Here is a 24,701-nt window from a genome sequence, read left to right on the forward strand (position 1 = left end):
ATAATAGTATTATGAGCCAACCATAAATATCAAGTAACTGAAATGCATATCACCATCTCATGTATGTGAGACATTGTAGCCAATAAGACTAGCACTCAACTAAATTGTCACACAATTCCAATTAGATATATAGACAGTGCCACAGTGGGCACAGATAGACTAAGTTTTCAAGACTTTCACCCACTTGGTCACAAAAGGAGCACAACAAATTAACATGGACACCCCTCCTCACAAGGTTATCCTTTGTTGGTAATCTTTTCGAAAAAAGTTGTCAATTAAAAGTTAGTAACTTTCTTAGAGCTTTAACCTTTTACAAATGCTTGAAAATACTAGGCTCATTATTGTCGACCAAAGATTAAAAAATAACCAAGAATAAGTTCATTTAGTTAAGTTCCACAACCATCCACCACTACTTCCAAGCACCCAACCTAACCTCCACAAAAACAACATCACACAACATGGAAGAAAGCTCGTGCACTAAATCGTTTTTCCAATAAAAAAACCTTCCCTGCCACAAGCCAAATTCCACATCTAATGGCCATGAGTCCAAGAGCCACAATTTTGAACTAACTTACATTTATCCTTGAATATAACATAAACAAGTAGAAAAGATGCTTAAAGATTGAGTATCCCACCACACATCCTCCCAAAACAAGATGCGTTTGTCACAACTAACCTTGTTAACTACACAAGACAAAAATCAGTGATCATGGCCACCAAAACCACCATATTACACAAGTTCTTCCACCACATAGAACGTCAACTGAGCTGCACAAAAGTTATCATCTCTATCACGAAGAACTCTAGCCCGTGAAGAATCCATATCTTCCAGCACCATCATCTCCATTTAGAAAAGAATAGAAATATTAAAACAATTCAAATTCCTAATCTCTAAATCACCTTCCTCTTTAGGCTTACACAACAACTCTTAACTTCATGCAAAGAATCTTAACTGGTACCTTAGGACATATACCAAGGTTGGTTGTAGGATTGTACCGGTTGAATCTCTAAGATGGTTCTTTTTACCCTTCTACACCTATTTAGCCCTACCTGTGTTGACCAACTATATTCTTATTTTGTCGATAAGGAACTAATCTCTTGTGGTTACCCTGACTAGAAGTTATGTTTTGATGTCCAATTAAGTTCATTAAAATATTAAAATTCCAGGTCATTTATTCAAATTTATCCTTGTTCAATTGTGAAGGGAAAACAGTATACTCATAAATGATAGACAAACAAAAGTTGCTGCAGGGGCTGCTGCAGTAAATGGCCGTGGTCATGGAAGAAGATTGAGTGACTTCCAAAAATAGTAACTCTATTTGACTTTGATAAATTTGAGAAGATATATATACACACACTAACATAGACAAAACTACTGCCTTACATTTATAATCACTGGGAACACTAATTTCTTTATATGGTAGCTTGTTAAACTTAAGCAGCTCATAAGACGAATAAAAGTGATCAGTTATGATAAACTGGGGTCAAAAAACTTTTTTTGTGATTGATAAGCTGCAAGGCCCTGGAATTATTTTCGGAATCAATCAGAAAAAAACCAGTAAATTTGCTCTATAGTATGGCAGGGGGGATGACTTCATCATTTTCATCAAAAGGTAAAATCAAAATATTCTGCAGTTTCCATAACAGCAATTTGTACTAACAACACCACCAATTCATAACTACAGTAATAAACATCGAGAATTGAGATATGAAACCATATCTTACTAATGGTTTATTTGATATACTGAGAAAGCCATTTGAAGCCATCTCCATAACCCATTTTCCTCACAATACTGCACATGAATACCTCCATGGGACGGACATTTGAGTCTGACAGATTTACCTTGCCCTTGCCTGTGGTGAAGTTGGTCAGGCCCAAATGGTAACGCAACTCCTCCTCTGAGGCAGCATATGGAATATCTATCTTGTTTCCAAGAATAAGGAAGGGGACAGTAGCCAGAGCCTCATCAGAGAGAAGAGCATCCAACTCTTTTTTAGACTCTGCAAATCTTTCCTTGTCAAAAGCATCAACCAAGTAGACCACGGCATCGACCTACATCAAAGAAAGATGAAGCTTAGTCAAGGTCATAAAAATGTATAAAACAGAGAAAATAATAAATCTCAAGCAAGAGAAGTTCCTAGGTCAGAACTTTCAAGCAAGCTCTCAGGTAGTGTTAGGTGCACAAACAAAACATCATTATATTATCTATGGCTCCACTCTTTTCAAGGAAACCAAAATGTTCAACTTTTTAATCTCATGTATGTTCTGTTCTCTATTTATAAAGCACGCCAAACATAGAACATAACTTTCTGTTTAGTTCATATGTGGCACGTCTACAAAACATTACCTTAATATGTCATGTACCCAGTTGCATGGACCAAATCCAAGAAAAGCTTAATGCTTGAGAAAAATAATGCAAATAACAATTAAAAACAAAAAAGGAAACTAACTTCTAAGAATGCATTAATGTTTCAAATAATCAAAATCTGTATAAAGAGTATGAACATGCAGGTATATATGTTCAGAGAATCATTTTTTCCAGAGATACTATTAGTATCCCTTCTAAAGATAGAAAAAAGGTAGCACCGATGAACTCCAAAGATGATGTCTGCTTCCATGAATCAGATAAACATAGTTAGGATTGTGAAAAGGCGCTATCAGTGAATTACAATGTATAATTTCGGCCTCCGATGAATCAGATAAACATTGAATGTTTAGCTGGGATTATGAAGGCAACAATCATTTAAATACCTGTAGTTGTATAATTTAATAAGACGTGATACATTAGAATATGCCACAACACAAGAATATTTTTGTATTCACAAATCACAACTTCATCTTACAGAGTTACAGTGCAATTCCAGTAACGAGCATAGCAAATGCTTATCCTACCAAACAGCTAGAACTGCCAGTTTACATATCCTGAACAGCTTTATATTTGACGCTGCTAAATGACCAACACATTATCATGTAGACAAAACTAAATTAGATTTGAAAAAGGACTCGATCTTAAATTTCAAAAATGTCCATACGGTCAAGTGGTATCCAATAAAAATGCATGATTAAAATAGTCTCCCCTTGGCCTGGGGGGCAGAATTTGCAAATATGAAAACAAAAATGTGTGCTTGAGTATGAGTGTATTTCGGAGAGAGAGAGAGAGAGTAACCTTGGCATAGTAATCTTTCCAGACTCTGCGAGCAATCTGGTGACCCCCGAGATCAAATGCTTTAAACTTGATCTTCCCAATACTCAACTCCTCTGATGTCGGATACTGTGTTGGCTGATGCTGGACTAATCTCTGCCAAGCCAATTCCCATGATAAAAACATCACACAAACATTATTTGACATCAGACATTTATTTATATTTCATGGATGCCTGTGCTTTTCTCACTACATTTAGACCAAAATAGGTTGGAAAAGGCTTCCATAAAACAAACTTATGTATAAATTAAACAATTAAGGAAGTATTCACCATTGATTTAATCTAAATTGCATTAAAATCTTTAACTTACTAATAATCTAACCACTATCACTCGCTCACTTTAAACATAAACTCATCCTAGAGAAGAAGATTTATCCAGACAAGTCAATATATATAGCCTTGTCCCCAATTTTGAAACACTAAATCTCATGTTTTTTTGTATAACTAAAGGTATCCCCTCACTCTATAGGTGAGAAGCTAATCTCTTTCAGGATGTGTGACTGACTCTCCCAACAAGTGTACCTCCCGCCGAGAATAAAAAAATCTCATGTTTAAATAACCCATGAAGGACAGCTTGAACAAAACGATTTTAACCACACCAAAAATATCATCCCAAACACTGAATACATGATAAAATTACTCCTGCTACACAGCCAACACAACCAAAAGACCATGTTATTGTGGATGGTGAAAAATTCAAACATATCATCATCCATGACTAATTTTAACAGAAACAGTAAAGTAGAATCCTTTATAAATAGTAACTAAGCAAAAAAAATCTCCATTAAAATAGAAGGTTAGAATTTATAGCAAATCACATAGCGCAGTATAGAGAGACAAAGATCCACGAGGATTTAACCCTTTAGAGTTTATAGGAATAAACATAAATAAATAACCAGAAAAGAAGAATAGCAAATAGAAATAAAAAGAAGAAAAGAAAGTGACCTCATCTTTAAGCATATGAAGCAAGGTGGTTTTTCCGGCATTATCGAGACCTAAGAAAAGGATCTTAGCCTCTTTCTGCCATAGCCCAAGTGATGATAGAATGCCATAAAACCAATCAAACAAAAACATTTCCTTTTCTTTGGAATATAAATCTCTCAGCAATGAAATAATAATCGAAAAATAGAATGAAGAAGGTGGAATGCGAGTGTTAGGGTGTGTTTGGTGCAATGATTTTGATTTGATGTATGTGGTCGTGGCACTGTGACTGGCTTACCCGGTTCTGGATTACTAATGGAATTTATTTTTAGGATTAATAATTTGGCCAGTTGTCTTTAATGCTCCAAAGGGATGGAGCATGCATGTTCCTTTCTTTTTAAGTTATACTAGTCGAGATCAACTGTAATAACTTGTTATTAGTCAAAAAATAATAATTTAATTATTAAATTTATAATTAAAATATATATTCTACAACTAATCACAATAAATGACGTATAGAATGACACATTTTTTGAGATAAAAATTTACTCCAATAGCATTCTAGGTTGTAGTTAGTAAAATGTTTGAAAATTCTTATTGTAGGGTTGAGAACATATTAATCAATGTTATTAATTTTTTTTAAACTAATGGAAGTACATAAAGGAAAGGGAGTTAAATGTCTCCCCATCCTATGTCCTTCCTCTTAAGTGGAAGTAATAAATCTAACAACCACATTTAGATGAGGGACACTCACAATATGTTCAATATCGTATGTCCAAAACATATTGGACCGATCACAATTGGCCCAATGAATCAAGGAACGACCAATAAAATAGAACATGGTTTGTAAGACCTAAATTGCAAACCATAGATCCTTACTACCTTTTTCGGTCAAGGATAATGATATGAACCCTTAAGGCTCTTAGGTCGAGGAATAAGTCTACCAAGGCGATTAATAGATTGGATATGACCATGATATCATCTATGATGTCATTAGACATTGCTTTAAAACAAGGTAAGCTAATTTTAATTTGTGTTAGTTGTTAATTCTCCTATTGACAAATTGCTTACCTACCTCAAATGATTTTATTATGGTAACAAGGGTATTTACATTATTATTTGTCTTCGAATAACAATCTATTAGTTTACCAAAATTGTAACCGCGAATAAATAAGCTATACTTTGAAATCACTATCCCTTATAGGAATGGCAATTGGGCAAACGAATATGTATGGATATCCAACCAAATTTTAAATTTGGATATATATTTATTTATATATTTTATAATAGTCAATATATAATATAATTATTATAAGTTAAATTGATCATTATATTTCAATCACTAAAATTGATTATAATAATAAAATAATAAAAATATAATATCAAAAAAAAATATACAAAATATAGGAGTATCCGAGGCTCGAGTATCATATACATTATTTTTGCCATCCATAACCCCTTGTAAACAAGGATGAAACGAGAGATTGAAAACGTAATCTGTTTTTCAAACGTGAGTTGTGTACTCGTTATATATGAGAACCTAAAAACACTTCAATCAGCGGGTCAAATATTTCATCACCTCAACCTCACCTTGCAACAAATTCTTCCCAACTTCAGGATGAATTATTGAACGATGTCATAAGGACTAAAAATATCGTTTTTGCGGGTATTTTTAGACAGAATAAACATAATTAACAACTGATCAAAGACAAAAATATCAATTCAAAAGCATTTTTTTTACTCTGTTCTAATCAGCTGAAATGGTCAAAACAGAATTGATGCAACACCTCAAGTTTTTGCTTCCTAACTTAAACGGTTTACTTATGAGAAAATTCCTACAACTAAAGATGTGTAGAAAAAAGGGAGAAAAATATGGTGCACTTGGAGCCTCTCTCAAGAACATAACATGTTTTGCTCTGGATTCGCTTTGCCAACTTCTTAGAGCTCATCCTGCAAATAAAAGGCGAGTGAGAAAGAATCATCAAATAATTGCAAACGTGATTAATGTAAAGTTAAAGGGGTGAAAAACTTACATGTGCATCCTCTTCTTTGGCTTCACCATCTCCCCCAGCTTCGGTTTTTGAGTCAGCATCAGAGTCAGTGGCATCATCAGCATCTTCCTCGTCTTCCTCAGCCTACACAGCATATTCAGTCCATTAGAACTGTATAATAACTAACACTGGGGAAAACTCCAGGTACTACTTCTACTTACATCAGACTCAGCTGGATCGTCCTTCTTTTCCTGGTGAAGAGTTTAAAAAGGGACGTGCAAGGAAAAAAATTGTTATTCCAAATAAAAGTAACAAAGAACTGTTTCGTTCAAACTCTGATGGAAGAAACAATTGCAACAAAAAGTATTACCTCCTGCTCCGTCTTCTTCTCAAACTCTTCAAATGCTGCCTTTTCAGCCTGCAAGAATATATTTTCATTAGAGATTAAATCATTCAAAAACATACCATAGACTAAAAGATTAAAATAAACAACTTACATCCTTCTGCTTGCCCCATGTGTTTTCAGCAAGTTGTTTAGCGTACTCAGCATCATCAGTGATCAAAACATTATCAAACAAGGTGCCGGATTTCACCTGGCAAATCAAACAGTTTATTGAAGAGTTTGGATAAAAAGAATAAACTTGGTGTAGTTTAGTAAATAAGATGATAAGTTTACCTGCCACAATTCAATACCGACATACTTCAACTTGGGGAAAACATAGAGTTCGGGGTCATCCTTGAATTCTGAAAAATACATTGTTCAGTGTTACAATCATTCTTGTTTCAATGGATGAACTACATTTGAAGTGGCTATATATATATTATAAAATAAGACAACAATATATTTATTCTTATAAAATAACAGAATATATAACTACTATAGTGAAATAAGGACGAACATAGACCTGGATTGTCAATAAGTGGTGCCTTCCACTTTCCTTGGTACTTAGGGTTCTTAATTTTCTGCAGAGATATAACATGTGAAGTTAGATAATAAATCCATTCCCAAACACGTGCCACATATTCCAATTTTTACAAACCTTTGCTTCCCATGGGCCATTGTACTCAGGGTTGGGAATGGTAGGTATTGTCCACTCACCATCTTCCTCATCATCCCAGTCTTCAGGCTAAAGAAAAAATTACTCTTATCAGTAACTGCAATCAAATGTTAGGTATACATTATATAGATCTTAGAAACAGTAAAGCAACGAATACCTTCTTGGCATCAGCATCTGGGATCTCTTTTGGGATGTCATCGTAACCCTACAAATACAAGATGTCAGTACATACTACATAAGCACACTTACAAACTTCATACAAGTACAACATGAGAAGGTTTTTAGAAAAGGTATTACCTCTGGCTTCTTATCCTCAGGGTCAGGAATAAACTCTTTGTCATCCCAATCTTCTGGCTGTGAGTTATTAGAATAAGAAATTATCAATATCTAAAACTAATATGAGAAATGAACTAAAACAGAAAAAAAGTGGGTAGAAAAATACTTTTTTGGCCTCAGGATCCTTGATTTGCTTTGCAGGGAGAAGATCCCAATCTGAGTAGAGACTACCAGTTTGCTTCTCAACATTATCAATCAAGATGCTGTATGTTGCATCTGGACGGAGGATAAATGTGTAGACATGAGTGAGTTGGTCAGTTTCACAAGGAACATCCTTCTTTATCAAGTGGTTTGTATCATTGTAGGTGAGAATAGCATGTACTTTCTTGGTGGTGTAACCACAGATATCTGGGCCAAACATAATACTGCAACAGAAAAACAAATGTCCAAAAATTAGCAATTTTAACATACCCAAGGCATCCCGTAGCAAAAAAACAATATACCGAAGAGGTTATGTGAGTTACCTGTAAGGAGTATCCCCGCCAAATTTCTTCTGATCAACATCACCGCTAAGCAACTTCAAGTAACCACCACCACAGTCAAGCTTCTGTTCATGCTTGACAGAAAATTGGAAGACTAGGGTCTTATCCTTATTGCTGAATTCGGGGTACTCAGCAGAAATAGCATAGAATCTGTAGTCTTCACTTGTTTGGATACCTATAGAGATATCAAACATTCAAGCAAACATAACTTAATATCAAGATATAAGTAAAATAATTAAATTTAGCAAACATAACTTAACACTAGCAGGCATAACATGCATGGTTATTCAGCAAAATAATTAAATTTACCTTTGTCATTGGCATCTCCATTCCATTGACCAGAAGTATAGTTCCACTCCCCAGCTAATTTCTCATCTGCCTTCCAGTCAGATTTAACCCATCGACTTTCCCATCCATCTTCAAAAAGCACACCAATGAACACGAGTATTAGAAAAACAACACAAAAACTAATTCAATAAAATAAAAAAAATACATATGATATCAAGTACCGACATCAGAAAAGAAAAATGCAAAGATCTTAAAGTAATTTATAGACAAATTACAATCAAGATGGATAAAGGAAAATATTTACAATTAATAAAAATATCACCATCCCAAAAAAATAGTAACAACCAAAGCCTTTTATCTGATGACGGCATAAAAATTAAGTTGACAAAAATGAAATTACCATTTCATAAACCTAACAAAATCAAAGGCAAGAAAAACCAACAAGACATTGGTCTAGTGGTGTAAAAACCCACAGGATACCTATAGAATAGACAAAAAAGGTGAAAGAATCCTGGGAGCTACATTAGTTCAGAGTAACAACACAACTAGAAAGAGAATAGTTTATTAAACATGTGGTAAATGTTTGACAAAATTAAATTGACGAAAACAAAATTGGAAACTGACTCTAAATGTTGGTACGAAAACTCGAGCCGACAGAACCTCATTTCAAAATTACACCATCACGATTATCATAATCCAATTATGAACCAACACATTTTAATTATAAAATATAAAAACTGGGACAAAAAAAGTTAACAAGTCCGCAGATCTATTCGAAATACAAATCGATATTTCAAAGCCTCAGATCGAGGCTCAAATAGGTAAAATAATCATCGATCCTGAACAAAATGATACCAGATTCCAAAATTGAAAACCCGGAAAACATAAAAAAAAACATGAAACTAAAGCTCAATCTGAAGTAAATTAGAATGAAGATAGAGGAAATGGAAAGAGCAATGAATAATACCATCGAAATGTTCTTCGAAGAAGACCTTGGCGGAAGCGATCGCCAATAGAGAAAGAATAACGAGAGTGCGAAGATTAGGGTGTGTGACCCTAAGCGCCATTGCTAGGTTTTGAAGGATTAAGAGAGAGGAATAGAAGAAAATGAGAGTTACTCGTGTTGTTGTTGAAGTGAGCTCATATATATCCACTGCGTCATTTGCTTTGCATTTCAGTGTGCTGGGTATAATTGGAAATTGACGTGGTTCAGTCTTACGTGGTAGCGATGTGGCTTATAGCAACCAATGGTTAAGTGACACGTGTTCTAAAATTGTCATTTAAATCACGTGGCGTAGCGTCATTCGCAAGTTCAGGTACTCATTTACGTTTTGGAGAATGATTTAATGTCTCAAACCGTTTCCTTAACAATTTCTAGACTTATAAAAATATTTGATATTAATTAGAAAATTTAATGTTTATTATTTTTACTTCAATATAATTTTTAAAATATGATTTTGAATATCAATTAGGATTAGATTTGTCATTGCCATTAAAAAAGGAACTTAATTGATGTCCAATCATGTGGCACTAATAAATAATTAAAAAATTTAAATATTGAATATTTTTTTGCTTTTTGCCTTATTATCCATTAGTGGTGACAGATACTATCCACTGTTATTAATATATATATATATATATATATATAATATATTATCATTAATAATGAATAAAAAATTAATTTTAAATAAAAATATGTTGGTATAATCAGTACGGTTTAATTGAAAATCGGTCAGTTTCGATCAATATGATTGTATGATGATACGATTATTATATGGTACCGGTATCGGGACCAATTTATCGGTTCAATCAGCCAACACGAATTAGCTTTTACAACACTGCTGTTAGCCCGCATTCATACATTTATGATGTCAAATATTCAAGTTTTATATATTTTATTTTGGATAATTATGATATATTTTTTTTATATTGTGATACTTTATATTAAATTTTTATTGGGTGCACTTGTCTTTATTTTAATTGTCAAAATAAGGTGAGGAGATAGTTAATATGTTGGTAGTAGTTACCTACATTATATAATTTTTTTGTAAAAATTATAAAGTATTAAGGGGAATATAGGAAAATAAAAATTACACCATACATGATGGTAGGTTATATCATGTTTACTCTTTATATATAGCATAGATATAAATACATTTAATCTTTGTTAGAAAACATGTAATTAATAATGTAAGAGTTTTATCGACTATCAGTTCATTATCTACCATTAATTTTTAATAATTATTAACATTTTCAGAAAAACAATACAATATAAATAAGTAATGAATAATATATTTAGTTGATATAAATTTTCATAATGAGAATAATGTACATCCTCATATAATGATATAATTTATTTTCTCTAACCAATAAAAATGTGACTGTGTTATTTTGTTTATTATTAAAAACATTTTTATAGAAAATGATAAAACATGACACATGTCGTGATTTCTCTTGCAGAAGAAGATAATTTATCTCCTTCTACCATAAGATATTTTATTCCCCTTATTTTTTTATCAACACGAGGCTGAGTCGTTGAGAGTTGTTGAGAACACACCTGGGTAGGTTATGTTGCACTCGAATCTAGCTAGCCATTGACGAATATGCTCTAAATATTCTGCTTTGTTATATGTTTGTCCCACTTTTCATTAGTCTCATTTTATAAGGGCTTGTTTAGTTGCAGCAGTCAATGGCTTGTTTAAAACTATATGGTTGTATTTTTCATGCTCTATATGATAAATCTCTCATTTTATACATTTGAATGTGCAATTCATCAGTTATATCACTTATATGTAACATCATTGTTTCTCATTTCTTAACAATCTTCCACGTTCTCTGGAAAATTGGAACAAGTGCAAGTGTTCCATGTATCCTTTGTTATTACCTACCCAACCTTAAGTGGAAAGAAAAAATTATGTGGAAAAATATCTTTATAAAGACAATCAGACGATAATTAGTTTTAAATAATTATTTTGGATAACACAAGAAATAAAACTGATAAAAAAAACACAAAAAATAAAAATATATTTGTTTTCAAATATTACGTGTTATATATATATATGTTTTAATAGGAATGTGTAGTTGTAAATTTGACTAAAAATTTGTAGTAGAATTGATCCATAAAATAAGGAGTGGAAATCTTTGTCCTAAAAATATATCACTTTATGTAATATTTTGTGTGATTCATGAAAAAAATTAATTATTACATTTTTAATTTAAATATATTTTTCAATTAATCATAAGTAGTGGTACATGGAGTTGTACACTTTATCTGATAGTAAATGTACTCCCGTATTACAAGTTTACAACAACTAAAATTTACTAAATAACTAAAAATAACATATATTATTTATTTAATTAATTATAAATTGTTTAACTAATAATAATAAAAACGTAATTTTTAATTGGAGTAATTAAATATGCACATAATTAAATAATAATAATTTGTTAAAATTATTATTAATTTTATAATTAAATATTCATTAAATTAGCTTCTAAAATTATTTGTAATTGTTTCCAATAATTAATTATTTATATATTTAGTTATTTATAATTATTAGATCTATTTTAATGTGGAGTAATTAATGTAATTTCATACATTTTAAAATATAGAATTTAAAAAATGAATTATTAAAAGCTTCTATTATTTTTTAAAAGCTTCTTAAAATAACTAACCTTTAAACACTACAATTTCTTTTTTTAAAAGTTACGAATTTTATCTAATTTTCATTTATCAAACCACTAATAGTTTATGATTGGGTCGGAAAGAAACAAACTACTTAAAACACTACAAGTTCCACTTCTGGAAAAGTTTCATAATCAACCTCATAACAAAATTGTTGGCTTAAATAAATTGGTTTAGAAATACTAATATATTCGATGATTGAGATTTCTCAAAATAAAGTATTCTAAACTTTGGAATACTAAAAGAAAAACAACATATATCAACATTTATATTCTTTTTATTTAGAGTGATATTACACTTTTATCCTTAAAAGTCACAGGAAAAATATATAACTTTCTATTAATGGAAATGAGTCTCACTCGTAGCTGTCATCTAACATCTATGCGACGTATACTTGCCATATAATGAACTTGAATCTCTCATGACAAGACCTCATGAACATGAATATGTTATCTCAAACTATATATCAAATTATTTATCGCACCAATAAAAATATGTCATGTAAATAAAAACGAATTGGGCCATGTTTATACTTATCCAACTCTAAAATTCAGAACCTAAACTTAGCAATGTTGAAATTTATAGTACCATCCTTGAACCCACTCAAAAATCTGAAACCTTTGTCTGAATATCCATAAACAACTCTTTATTAATATTAAAAAGAAATAAGTTCTTACTTTGTGATTATTTATTAATTATTCAACGCCTCAATTCAACATAGTAATATTGAGATATGGAGTGATAAAAGGTTATTCCAACAATATAAGTTTTCACAGCTGTGTTTGGGGATTTTCATTTTTAATTATGTGTGTCTAAATGTGTAATTTTATATTAGTTTGGGGTAGGATCTCAGTTATATCATACCCCATCTCAATCCTAAAAATTAAACTCAGATAAAATCGAAACTTAAATTCAGTTATATTAAATTTTTCTCGAACAAATAATCACGAGTTCAATTTTTATTATCATTACTAATGATTAGTATGGAATGGAATATGAGATATGGTTTAGGAAGCAAATCCTTATTCCAACCTCAGATATTTCGTTCCACTTTGGAAGTACACCAATGTTAAGTGCATTGTAAGTATTCTTAACCTTATATTCAATGAAGGCCTTAACATTTTTTGAGGTCAGACTTGGTAATTAGTTAGGTTTATTCCAAACACAAAAATAATGTAACTAACCATATGTCTAATTATTACCATCTAACCAATAAGTGATTAACCCAACAAATCACAAAATATATGTAATAATGGTGTGATAATATGGTGTAAGATCTATCTATTTTGGGAGAGTTAAGCTTTAGAGTAAAGATTTTTTCATTACTAGAGATATAAGTATCACACAATACTAAATAAAAGACAATATATAATAATATTTTTACATTTTATTTATCATGAAATTGCATTTCTACTACTAAAAATACGAGAAAAAACAAGTACTTACCTCTTTATTATTGACGATGATCCTTGTTCTTAGCTTTGAGGGGCATTAGTACAAAGGAGGGGACATTTTCTTAGTAGATTACTAAATTCATTAATGATGAATGATATAATAAATATGTATAAATCTTTACACCGTTAATATATTAATATTACATTCATATAATATTAGGGGTAAAATGATGTACTCAGAAATAGGGATGAACATTGCTTGAGGCCAATGGTAGAAACAAGCCATGTTAGGCCTTAGTTTAAAGAAGTCTGTCTTGTTTAACTATTGCAACCTAAATCTAACATATTTGTTTGTTTAATTTCTTTCCTAGACTCATGTCTCATTTGTTTAAAAGTCTTGATCCTATAATCTAAGACATTTAAATAGACTAACATACCTACAAAAATATTAATAGGTTTGTCTTAATTCACAAATCTATCATCCCATTTTTTCATATCAAATTGTATATATGATTTAAATATTTTATTTATTTATTTTATGTATGTATTTTATAAAATAATTAATAAAATTATATAGACTAACCTATTAGATTTAATATAATTTTTAAGAAGTTTGAGTCCAACGTTAAGTTAAATAAATTGTTCAGATGTCTGAATTTATCATAGTTATTAAAAGAGTAGCCGAACATAATATTTTATAAACTAGGTATTAAATTCGAAAACATTTGAGTCCAAGTCTGTGAAAAAACACTAGACTAAAAATTGCTAGGCCCATTGAGCCTGAATTACCTAGTTGACTGCCACCTGTATATTATTCCACCTGTATATTATTCCACCTCCTCATATCGCCTTCTTCCACTTCCATCATCGCCTTCCCCGTGTTAGGGTTACTCTCACTTTGTTCTCTTTCCCTCAAACCCACCCACCAATACGACCTCCAATTCATGCGTTTTGACCCCACCTACAAATAACCCTAATATCACTTCAGAGAATAACGCATGGCTTCTTCTTCTGTGATCAGTCCTGAAGATGTGTTAGAATCGCTCATGAACGATGGCACAATCGATGCCCTAAGATTGAAGATCATTACTCAGCTCAAAGCCAATGTAATTTTATTCCATTTTCCTAGAAATTATTGTCTTATTTGTTTTCCAATTGTTATAAATTGTGCCAAAACTATGTCACTAGAAGCGTGTTGTTATTTTTGCAGGAGGAACTGAAGAGTACTACTATAAAGATGGCTGAACAGAGTAAGGTTTTGAACACTCCTGGGGCTGAGAAACAGACCAAAAGAGAGCTCTTTGATGCGCTTCGCCAAGAACTCGAGTAAGTCATCCGTTGCTTACATTTCATTTCTACTTGGCTATAGTGTCGCATTGCTCCTAACGCTGTATTGTAGTAAAGATGGTAGAATCACACATAAGGTGGTGATTCGGACATGTGTAGAGGAGACTGATAGAAGTCCGTAAGGAGAGTAGATCAAATGAAAGATAGTCAAATTCCTAGAGGAAGCGAGGGACCAAGAAAAACCATAGGTGAAATCATGAAGAAAGACTTAAAAATTAATGTTTTGTGTGACGATTATTTACGATAGAGTATTATGACGTCGTTATGTCCATTTTGCCCATACCACCTATTTGGATAAAGGCTTTGTTGTAGTATTTAGAGCTAATTTGGTTTGATATAATGCTTATTGCTCTACACACATTTGATCCAATGCGATATAATACAGAAGCGTTAGGACTAAATCAGTATCACTCAAAGTATTGGGTGGGAGAGGAAAGCTTTTTTCACTACCTAAAGTCCATTCTATATACTGTTAAACCTATTGGACCCCTTTATATGGAATAAAAAAATAGTCACCAACTTAGAATAAGTCTAACCACAACTTTCTAGCATGAGCATAAAGAAACTACAAAAAGACATAAATTAATTGAAAGGGATTAGGACTTTGAAACCCTCCTTTCAATTAATAACAAGTCACATCCTTTCAAAATATCTTGGTCACTTTGCTATGACACAACGATGAAGTTGTTTGCCTTGTGACCTGAATCTCATGGATTAAAAGGATGGAGACAACCTCTTCACTTGTGAGAGTAAGACTGTACATCTACCCTCCCCATACCTTACTAGGTGTCGGGCTGATCGGTATGCTTTGTTGCATTGCTCTACCACTTAGCATAGTTATTTCCCTTTCTTTATGTTTTTTTGTGAGGATTTCTTATTCTGCTCTTGTCCAATGAAATTTCCTTATTTAAAAAAACTACTGTAAGACGTAAATTATATAAAAGTAATCTGTGATGATAACATGCTAGACTAGCATAAACATCATGATCATGCTGCATATTATTATAGCGACCCCTTTTGTCTTGCATGAATTTCCTCTACTTGAAAAGAAAACTAGTTACATGTTCTTGGGTTGATCATGAAATCTCCCGCCCCATATAACTCTCCAAGTTTTTGCATTTAGGATCCTTTCTTCATGCATCATTAGTGGTTTGCTATGACAATTAAATATCGGGGAATTTTGAATGAAAGAGACCAAACCCAATAGATTCACATGATCATTTCTGGAATGTTTTGAAATTTTTTGAATGATTAAGAGTAAGCCCATATTTCACTCCTCCGCAAGTGTAATAGTTTTGGCACTTCAAATTTTTTTGGCGTCACTTTAGTTTTTCAATCATGGAAAGTTACATCCAAGTCGTCTTTCTGTTCTGTGTATATAATGCTTGATTGTGGGATTACATTGATATTTTCTGACCAAGAATTTGACACACACACATACATATATACACACACACACACACACACACACACACACACACACACACATATATATCTTTCATTAATTGAAAGGATGTGATTTGTTATTCCGGGGTCAAGCTTCTAAATGGCAGTGCTTGTTGGTTGTCACTTGTCACTTTTAAATGCTTATCACTACTGTGCTCGTTGCTTGTGAAATGACTGACTTGAAATTAATTTAATTCTGGTTCACTTTTTTTGGTGTAGCGACTTGTTATGTATAAGGTCAGGGAAGAGAGGTTGAGTTTGAAAAAGTTAGAACTGAGTAAAAAATTGATATTGCAGAAAGGTTGCTCAGTTATGTCATTTTTCTTCTACACATTATTAATTATTTCTTGGAATATTTTTAAGATAGATGATATATTGGTTAATAATTAAGATCCAAGTAAAAGTTTTAAGAGTTTGATTTGATTTTTGGTACCAAGGACTAACTTGATCTCAAATCTTTCTGGATGAGGGATTAAATTGATGTCAAATCTTTTAGTTCCTTGTGAGGATGTCTTGTCCTCTCCTTTTGTTTATTCTCTTCTCATCCAATGAATTCTATTATTATAAAATAATAATAACAACTACAATTTGGACAAAATTGATATAAAGTTCCTTGGCTGTCTACGTGATAAGACTTATATCTTTGGACTACTGAAATAGGGGTATAGTTAATCCTCTTTGTCGTGCCTCGTAATGGCTTTGCATGTCTGAAAATTTGAAGCTACATGCTTGGATATACAAATACTAGGCATTCCTCCCTGGAAAACACACAGACCTTGGTAGTATCCATTAGTTTTTGAGATTTACATGCATTTCTGGTGTTAATTACAATAAATGTGCACCAGGAAGTTCTTCTATTTTACCTTTACCTCCATTTTGTGTCCTGGCTGTCTAGTTCCTTGTGTTTCCATCTGACTGCTTTATGTAGATCTTGGAAGAATGGTTAACATCCATTATTCCTGCTTAGATTATGTCTTCATGATTATCATAGTTTTATGTTTTTGTTGAAATATATACATCTCTGGTTGGCTGGCTATTCCCTTTTCAACTTGATGCTTATTTCATGCAGAGCTTCTGTTCTTGAGAAAGCCTCAAAATCAGTTTGGGATTTAATTTTAGACAATGCTGGTCTGGGAAAGGAGATAAGTGAAACAGTTGAAAAAGTGTTTTGTCGATTGAGTGGCCAGGAGCCTCCTTTATTTCCAGGTCCAAATGAAGAACCAGAACCTGATAAGGAGGGTGATAACAAAAAAGAAAAAGGTAAAGGAAAGCAAAAGGAAAATGAAAATTCGATTTCACATACTCCATCAAAGAAAAGAAGCCTCAGTGAAATAAGTTTGGAAGCACCAGATGAAACCGTAACCAGGTCTTCTGATCCTGCAGCTATGTCGGAAGGTTCTGGTAAATCGCCCCTATCAATTTCAAAGACTTGAGTTGTGAGTTGTGCTTTTAGTAATTTAAATGATCACATATTGGTAAATATTATTAACACTTGTAGGACTACACTGGAGTTGAAAAGAATTTGCAACTGAAGTTTTGTGTAGTATGGAACATACATTTCATATGCTATATTTATAATTGATGAATTCGACTTATGACAAAGTCTGCTGTTGATACATATTTCATCTTTAAATCTGTGAAGCCCTCTGGTTGGCATGTCACTATCCTATATAATTCACTTGTCCCAAAGCAAGTAAATTCAGCAGGGTAAAACTGTTTTCAGCTTGTAAATTTCTTCAAAATTGAAATCCTCTTAGTTATACTTCTTCCCTTAATTTTTTTTGCCGTTCTCATAAACTCAACTTAAACTAGAAGACCTTTTTATGTATATTGATTGTCTTTTATTAACTTGATTCTTAAACAATCAATGATTTTCTTTTCATTTATTGACCATTGCATTTTTAAGAGGAATGTTATCTTCTCCTAAAAAACGAATCTATAAATCCTCCTACATCACAAGGAAAGTAATCTATAAAATGTTATTTTTTGTAGTATAAGATGATTCATAAGAGGATATATCATCTTTTCATTTTGGTAATATAGTAATGGAGGAGAACGTGTACAATAGCCCGAAATTAAGGGACATAATAAAAAGTTTTTTTGACTGAAGTTTATGGTAAATTTGGTTACATGTTTCTTAAAAAATTCAAATGTGTTCATTATAATAATGATCTTCTAATTATCATAGAGATTTGAAGTTTTAGATTGACTATGGATGATCTAACACAATCTTTACCTTCAATTGAAATTGATTTTCTAATTGATGTGAATAAAAGAGCTTTTCAATTGAACTATAAAATTAATAACTGGACATTGTGCAGCAAGCACTGGGTCCATCCTTTGGTGTAACTTCGAATTTGCAAAGAAAGGATTTTCTGGTTCCTTCTCCATTAATATTGCTCTAGCAACTGTGAGCTATCTCAGTACTTTCTTTCATCACATCTCCTAATTGATCAGTGACATGCAACACTCCTTTTCCCTCCCCTTCCTCAACCAGTGTGGTCTCTATATACAGAGTGGAATTATAATTACTTTAATAAGATATTTTGAATTATTCTAAACATATCACCCATCATTGATGTATGTTCATGTTACTATTTTCAACAGTTAGGTTAGGCCTCACATTCACTTGAAATGAAAATTATAGCTAGAATACTACCTGGTTTAAGAGGTTAGCAGGTAGTATTCTGATTTTCAATTGCAGCTGAATTGAGAGGAAGCATTATTATTCTTATGATAGTTTCCTTCAAATTTTATCCAAATTCTAATTAATTCCTTGTCAAAAAGTCTCGATAATTACATTTTATCCAACCATCTCAGGCCATTTGAATATGCTGTGAGATCCATCAAACTTTTGGCAATCAGGAGGAAATTATCTTCAATAAAATACTCCGAAAATCTTACCAAGTATGAGACAAGACACAGTGATTAGTGAAAAGTGAAAACCAAATATTACACACAACTTATGGTTAATAACTTAATACCAGAAATTCATGACCACTCAAGTAACAACTATTATTTCCATAAATTTACAGAAACCTTATTTGACTCCTCAATAATCCTCTTCAAGATCAGACATGGTTGCCACATGCAGGCCCTCCAAGTGTTAAAACCAACCCTTGAAGGTCACCCTGAGAGCCATGGCAGGACTCTGCATGCAAACTAGTACATACTTTCTGGGAAGCCCTTAAACTATCCACATGATTTGAGTTCATAAGTGGTTGAGTAGAGGGTAGTGAACATAATATAGGACAATTTGGCTCCACATTAGTGGATACTGCTCCTTCACCCTGTTACATTTAATTTGTTAGTAACATAATCGAGACATCATCTACCATATGATCATAAAACAAAATTTAACCGATATTTGAACCAAGTAATTTAAAATTTTATTTTCTTGACCAATCGAATTAGCGTTAGAGTTGGAACAAATAGAGGTGCAACACTTGCATTACATTCAAAATGTGGTGGATTTATGAAGCTTACAGGTGCAAATAAGACGCCTCTGAAGACTCTTCCATTCACAGATGCAGTCATCAGCAACCCTGAGTCGAAGGCTCCATCGACTTTCCCTTTAAACTCGGCACCAACCTAAGATTCAAAATCAAGATTGGAAGAATAAGTAACTATGAAAAAAGAAGTTTAAATAATATGAATTCTAAACTCTGAAAGCAAAAAATCCACCAGGTTTTGTTTGTGTCCTTTTCTTTCCTCATGAATATGAAGAAACTGTTCCTGTTTTGGTTGATGTTCTAGTAGATGAAGATCATGTGGACTTGTTTGAGCGATATTCTTCGAAACTCGCTTATTACTTGAGCCATTGCCATGATGCCAATTGCTTGGAGTTTTATTTATATGTTTCAAAAAATGATACTGCTGAGAGTCCATGACAAAAGCATTGGCTTTTTGACCTGGTGTTTGTTCTTGATCAGATTGAGATGGAGATGAATGTTGGGACAGTGAAAGACAATGTTCTTGTTCTGATTCCACATCCCACACCTTTGCAGTTGCAATTCTCCTCCTCTTCTGTTGTAAAGTTCCTGCACAGAGTTATAATTTGAAGTCTATGAATTATTGAGTCTCTTTCGGCACCAGATTAATAATATTCTACTAGGTATTTGGTCTAGTTGTATAAGGTCCCGCTAGACCCCAGAAAGACAAAAAAGTCAAGAGTTCGATTACAAAGTTTATGAAAAATGGTGTTGGAAAAAATGGGGTGTGAGATGATCATTTTCCTTGGCAAGTAAAGGTAATTTTAAGAAGTCTTAACCACCTGAACCATGGTGATAAGGATGTATTTTTTCTGGTAGAACTTCATAACCCCATTTTCCTAAAACATCAACATTATTCCCCACGTGTGGAGTCTTCTGCTTCAAAAATCAAAACACATTGTTAGTTATTTTTCTAAAACAAGAAATTAACTAACTATTTATGACCAAATTTATATTTATGACAACATTGTTACATAAAGTTTTATACCCCATTGGTATCAACTATTCTAGGGATAGTATTCTTCTCTTGTTTCCAATAAGCTCCAAAAACTTTACACATGGAAATGTTGTAACGTCCATTTGGATGCTCTGTTCCAAGCTGCAATACTAATAATTCATTCAAAGAACGTTCATCTTCCCCACACCTGCAATTAAGACAAAATTAAGCAAGCTAGAACCAAAAATTTATTATCCGAAGGAAATAAAAAATGAGATGGACATTTTACATTGAATAAGAAAGTAGAATATATATATATATATATAGGGAGCGACTCAAGTGAGAACACTTTTCATATAAGAATTGTGAGAATAATAAATTTGAGTCTTACAACTAATCATAAATGAATATGATTAAAAGTTAGTTATTGGTCATATGATAGCGAATTATTCTCACATGAGTCGCCATTCTATCTTATATATATAATTTACTTGGTAAGAACATACCCTCCATATATAGCAATATTTTTATCGGCAACAACAGCTGTATGAGAAAACCTTCCCTGTGGCTGTTGACCACGTATCTGAAGTTGAGTCCATGAACAAGTGCATATATCAAAGACCCAAATGTCATTATAGTAACGTTTATCTCCTACCCCTCCAATTATGTAGACCTGTAAATCATGGAGGGTTTTCATTCATCTACTAGATAAACTTAATATAATACCATGTATAACATTGATCACCAAGTCCTGATGAAAATGAATATAATTCATCATCCATAACTACACTGCAGCAACTATATTAATTTTTTCACCGAGTTAAGTACTGAAAGCCAAGTCAAACAAGCTGTATAATTTTCACTTTGTATAGAATCTGTCAGCATTTTACTGGTCAATTTTAAGAGTAATGATAACTGTACAATAAATCTGAATAACTTTTCCATTTACTTCACTTCATATAAGACAACTTTATTTTTTTATAATACAAAGTACAAGTATCTTAAAGTTACATAAAATTAAACATTAAAAATAGATGTTCACAAAATATTTTCAATAAACTAGAAGAGAACTTGCCTTGGTTCCAATGTTCGCTGCCGCATGACCTGCTCTGACTCCTGGTGAAGAACCTTGAATTTTCAGCTGTCATGCATTACAATGTAAAGAAAACAAATATTAACTCCCATCTATTCAAAAATATGATCTATGGTCTTTGAACTCAGTACAACTTCAACAAATATGTCCACCCCGATTTTCGGTTGCACGACTTTCTTAGAGTCGCTGCTACTTTTTTTATATACACAATTTTCTAACCAATAACTGATTTGTGGTTATAGAGTGCCACAGAAAATGTTAATCCAAAGAAACAAGAACATACCCTTGACCAAGTCATAGTTTCCATATCAAGCATATCAACATCACCATGATACTTATCACCACAATCTCCACCATACACAAAAAGCTTGTTCCCAATTACAACAGTAATGTGACTGTCCCTAGGCACAGGCAAATCACCTTTCACCTCAGGGAAGCTCCACCTCATAGTTCTAAGGTCTAAGATATACAAATCATTCAAATAATTTGCATCACCTTCTCCACTACCACCAAAAATCACTAATCTTTCATCACCAACAAGAGTGGCAGTGTGACTTTCCCTTGGAGAAGGAGGAGTCCCTTCACATATAGGACTAATCCACTCTTTGGTAACAAGGTCTAGTATATGAGTATCATTCACCTTCTTGAAGCCATTTGTGCCACCAAATATTATCATTTTATGATCAACAAGAACAGCACTATGGCTATCTCTAGGACCTGGTTTTTCACCTGTGGTAGCAACCTTGCTCCATGCCATTTTTTCAAAGTCCAAACATTGAATATCACTGAAATGCATTCCTCCACAACAACCCTTAAATGATAAGACACAATATTTTGTTATCTTGAAGAAAAAAACAAAATCATTCATTATTATGTTCACATGTGAAGAATAGCAAGTGATCAAAAGAAAGGAAATGATAAGTTGATAACTATGTTCATGCCTTATGTTATTTGAGTTAATATTACTTAGCTTAACTGTGTTTAACAAAATAAGTTGAGTTTTGCAGTAATTAAGGTATTCATGGAGATATAAGAGGATGAAAAGACAACAAATAACTAAGTAATTAACTAAAGAGGTTTTAAGTTTACAAAGACATGAAAGCAATGCTTCTTTTAAGTGTATGCATGTTTTATAAGTTGAGAATGAAAATGTGAATATTGCTATATAAAGAAAGCAGAAAGATGATCCTCACTGAAACATATATTGTCCCACTAATTAGAGAAAGAAAAATGAATTCAGTTAATTGTCTCCAATAAATATGTGGTAAGAGATATTAGGGAAAAAATAAGATTCAGAGAAGAAAGTGTTTTGGTTATAACCCAAAGATAGAAAATGGGACATGAGAAAGAAAGTACTGAGAGTTTATGAAATTAATGAGCACATAATAAGAATGAAAACTCCCAGTTATGATGAAAACTATAGGAACACATGCTCGTTAAGCTAGAGCTAAAGAGAAGTAAAACTAATAACCTATGACCCCATTAATAAAGACAAGCAAGTAAACAAGCACTTTCACAGAGAATCCATATAGGATTTACAAACTACTTAAAGCAATTAATTATACTATGAACTTAGAAAAAAATATGTTTATAAAGTATTTGTTCATACCCCAAAGACATACATAAACCCATTGGAGAAGCAAGTAGAATGCCCCCATCTTTCAGAAGGATTTAAACCCAAAACCTTAGGATACAACCACATTGCTTTCTTCTTCAATGTTTTAGCTTCCAAAGACTCCATCTTCAAAGCTTTTCTCTCTCTATATGCGTGGTTTTTGGTGAGCGAGTTTTAAAAACTTGTAACTGTTATATTATTATTATTACGACTTGAACACAGTACTTAACAACAATGAAGATGGGGAAGAGTAATAGTGTATGAGAAAGAAAGAGGAGTCAAAAGTAAACATCAATAAGACAAGTGATGTATCAACAATCAATATCAGATCAATAGACTTGAAAAGATGGACGCTTTCAAGTCCAAATCACTGATAACCAACAGTAACTGATGGGTAGAGTGAGAACAAAATTATTTGTCTCATCTTCCTCTATGTTATACATTCTTAACTTGTTATTATAAAGGTGTTACATCATGGTACTGTACCAATAATAATAGTGCAATAAATTAATAAAGAAGGACAATTCTAATATTGTCATTTTACTATTGTAGGAGCAGTATATAACTATATATGCTATATATACATATGTGGTATTCAAACTTGGTTAACTAAATTTGTCCAAAATAAATATATTTGTTGTATCATAATATAGCATAGTTAATAAATGACACGGTTCCTTTCGTTGAGCACAATTAATCAAGTATAAATGTTTATAGTATTTATTAAGTACCTATTCAACAAGTAAACTTGTGGTGCATTTATAAAAAGTAAGACATAATTTGCGACAGAATAATAAAATAATAAAAAGTAACATTTAGCTTGAGATAGGAACTAAGACATAATTTGTGATAAAAGATATCTATCCCAATCTATGATACAATTTTAACACATTTATAACGTATATCTATATATATATATACGTTTCTTGCTTTTCACTTTATCAAACTGAAAATGATGGAGTTTGTGGGCATTGGTTTGTTGGAAATGATAATTAAGCTGTTTTAGGTACGAGGTCCATTGCATTGATACATTATATACTAGTGAATATAGCTAGGTTAGGCATGGAAAATTTAGCACTCTTGTGCTGTTTCCAAAACAAACATGGGTTTCTTACTTTCTTTGATTCATGTAATTAATATGATATAGGGATTGATGGAAGGTGAATGCTTTAATAGTACTATTTTCTTTGTTCTCAGCGTTCACTCAAGTCTCAAGGTAGGATGTAGATCTAGAAATGTATCTTTTCAAGGTTATTTGGGGAAGTGTGGTGGTGATGTGTTTTGTGCAAATTCTTTTCAGCTTTGGGAAATGAGATGTTAAGTGCTGGTTTTGTAAGGAAAAATAAATCTCAGTCAAAGTGTGATTATGATATTCTTTCCTTGTCACAATATACATTAAGTTATTAGAGAGTT

The 24,701-nt window shown here is 32.3% G+C and overlaps 4 protein-coding genes and 1 long non-coding RNA gene across 7 annotated transcripts; 2 read left to right on the forward strand and 3 right to left on the reverse strand.

Annotated features, from left to right (window-relative positions):
- Positions 1,456-4,432, reverse strand: LOC109346222 (GTP-binding protein SAR1B). The gene is made up of 3 exons (XM_019585657.1): positions 4,150-4,432; positions 3,168-3,299; positions 1,456-2,053 (listed from the first exon to the last, which is right to left on the reverse strand). Exons 1-3 carry the CDS (start codon positions 4,276-4,278, stop codon positions 1,733-1,735), a joined length of 582 nt encoding a protein of 193 aa, XP_019441202.1. The 5' UTR covers positions 4,279-4,432; the 3' UTR covers positions 1,456-1,732.
- Positions 2,012-2,472, forward strand: LOC109346224. Its single transcript, XR_002107494.1, has 2 exons — positions 2,012-2,084; positions 2,162-2,472. It is a non-coding gene; the product is annotated as an uncharacterized LOC109346224 (long non-coding RNA).
- Positions 5,830-9,410, reverse strand: LOC109346220 (calreticulin-like). 2 transcript variants are annotated; one of them, XM_019585653.1, is made up of 14 exons: positions 9,248-9,410; positions 8,302-8,409; positions 7,975-8,167; positions 7,617-7,875; positions 7,472-7,528; positions 7,332-7,379; positions 7,157-7,243; positions 7,022-7,079; positions 6,793-6,860; positions 6,614-6,709; positions 6,487-6,534; positions 6,338-6,367; positions 6,159-6,260; positions 5,830-6,075 (listed from the first exon to the last, which is right to left on the reverse strand). In XM_019585653.1, the coding sequence occupies exons 1-14, from the start codon at positions 9,345-9,347 to the stop codon at positions 6,064-6,066; spliced, it is 1,266 nt and encodes a 421-aa protein (XP_019441198.1). In that variant the 5' UTR covers positions 9,348-9,410; the 3' UTR covers positions 5,830-6,063. The 2 variants fall into 2 exon arrangements, with proteins under 2 accessions (XP_019441198.1, XP_019441197.1); XM_019585652.1 differs by having other exon boundaries at positions 6,338-6,370.
- LOC109346221 lies at positions 8,720-17,754 on the forward strand. Of its 2 annotated transcripts, XM_019585656.1 has the most exons (4): positions 8,720-8,731; positions 14,348-14,465; positions 14,570-14,685; positions 17,222-17,754. In XM_019585656.1, exons 2-4 carry the CDS (start codon positions 14,358-14,360, stop codon positions 17,583-17,585), a joined length of 588 nt encoding a protein of 195 aa, XP_019441201.1. In that variant the 5' UTR covers positions 8,720-8,731; positions 14,348-14,357; the 3' UTR covers positions 17,586-17,754. The 2 variants fall into 2 exon arrangements, with proteins under 2 accessions (XP_019441201.1, XP_019441200.1); XM_019585655.1 differs by lacking the exon at positions 8,720-8,731 and having other exon boundaries at positions 14,220-14,465.
- Positions 19,083-23,527, reverse strand: LOC109346223 (rab9 effector protein with kelch motifs-like). Its single transcript, XM_019585658.1, has 9 exons — positions 23,283-23,527; positions 21,957-22,484; positions 21,656-21,721; positions 21,087-21,253; positions 20,632-20,788; positions 20,426-20,519; positions 19,837-20,192; positions 19,639-19,743; positions 19,083-19,442 (listed from the first exon to the last, which is right to left on the reverse strand). Exons 1-9 carry the CDS (start codon positions 23,412-23,414, stop codon positions 19,224-19,226), a joined length of 1,824 nt encoding a protein of 607 aa, XP_019441203.1. The 5' UTR covers positions 23,415-23,527; the 3' UTR covers positions 19,083-19,223.

The sequence above is a fragment of the Lupinus angustifolius genome, chromosome LG04 (genome assembly GCF_001865875.1).
Source record: "Lupinus angustifolius cultivar Tanjil chromosome LG04, LupAngTanjil_v1.0, whole genome shotgun sequence".
Classification (NCBI taxonomy): Eukaryota; Viridiplantae; Streptophyta; class Magnoliopsida; order Fabales; family Fabaceae; genus Lupinus; species Lupinus angustifolius.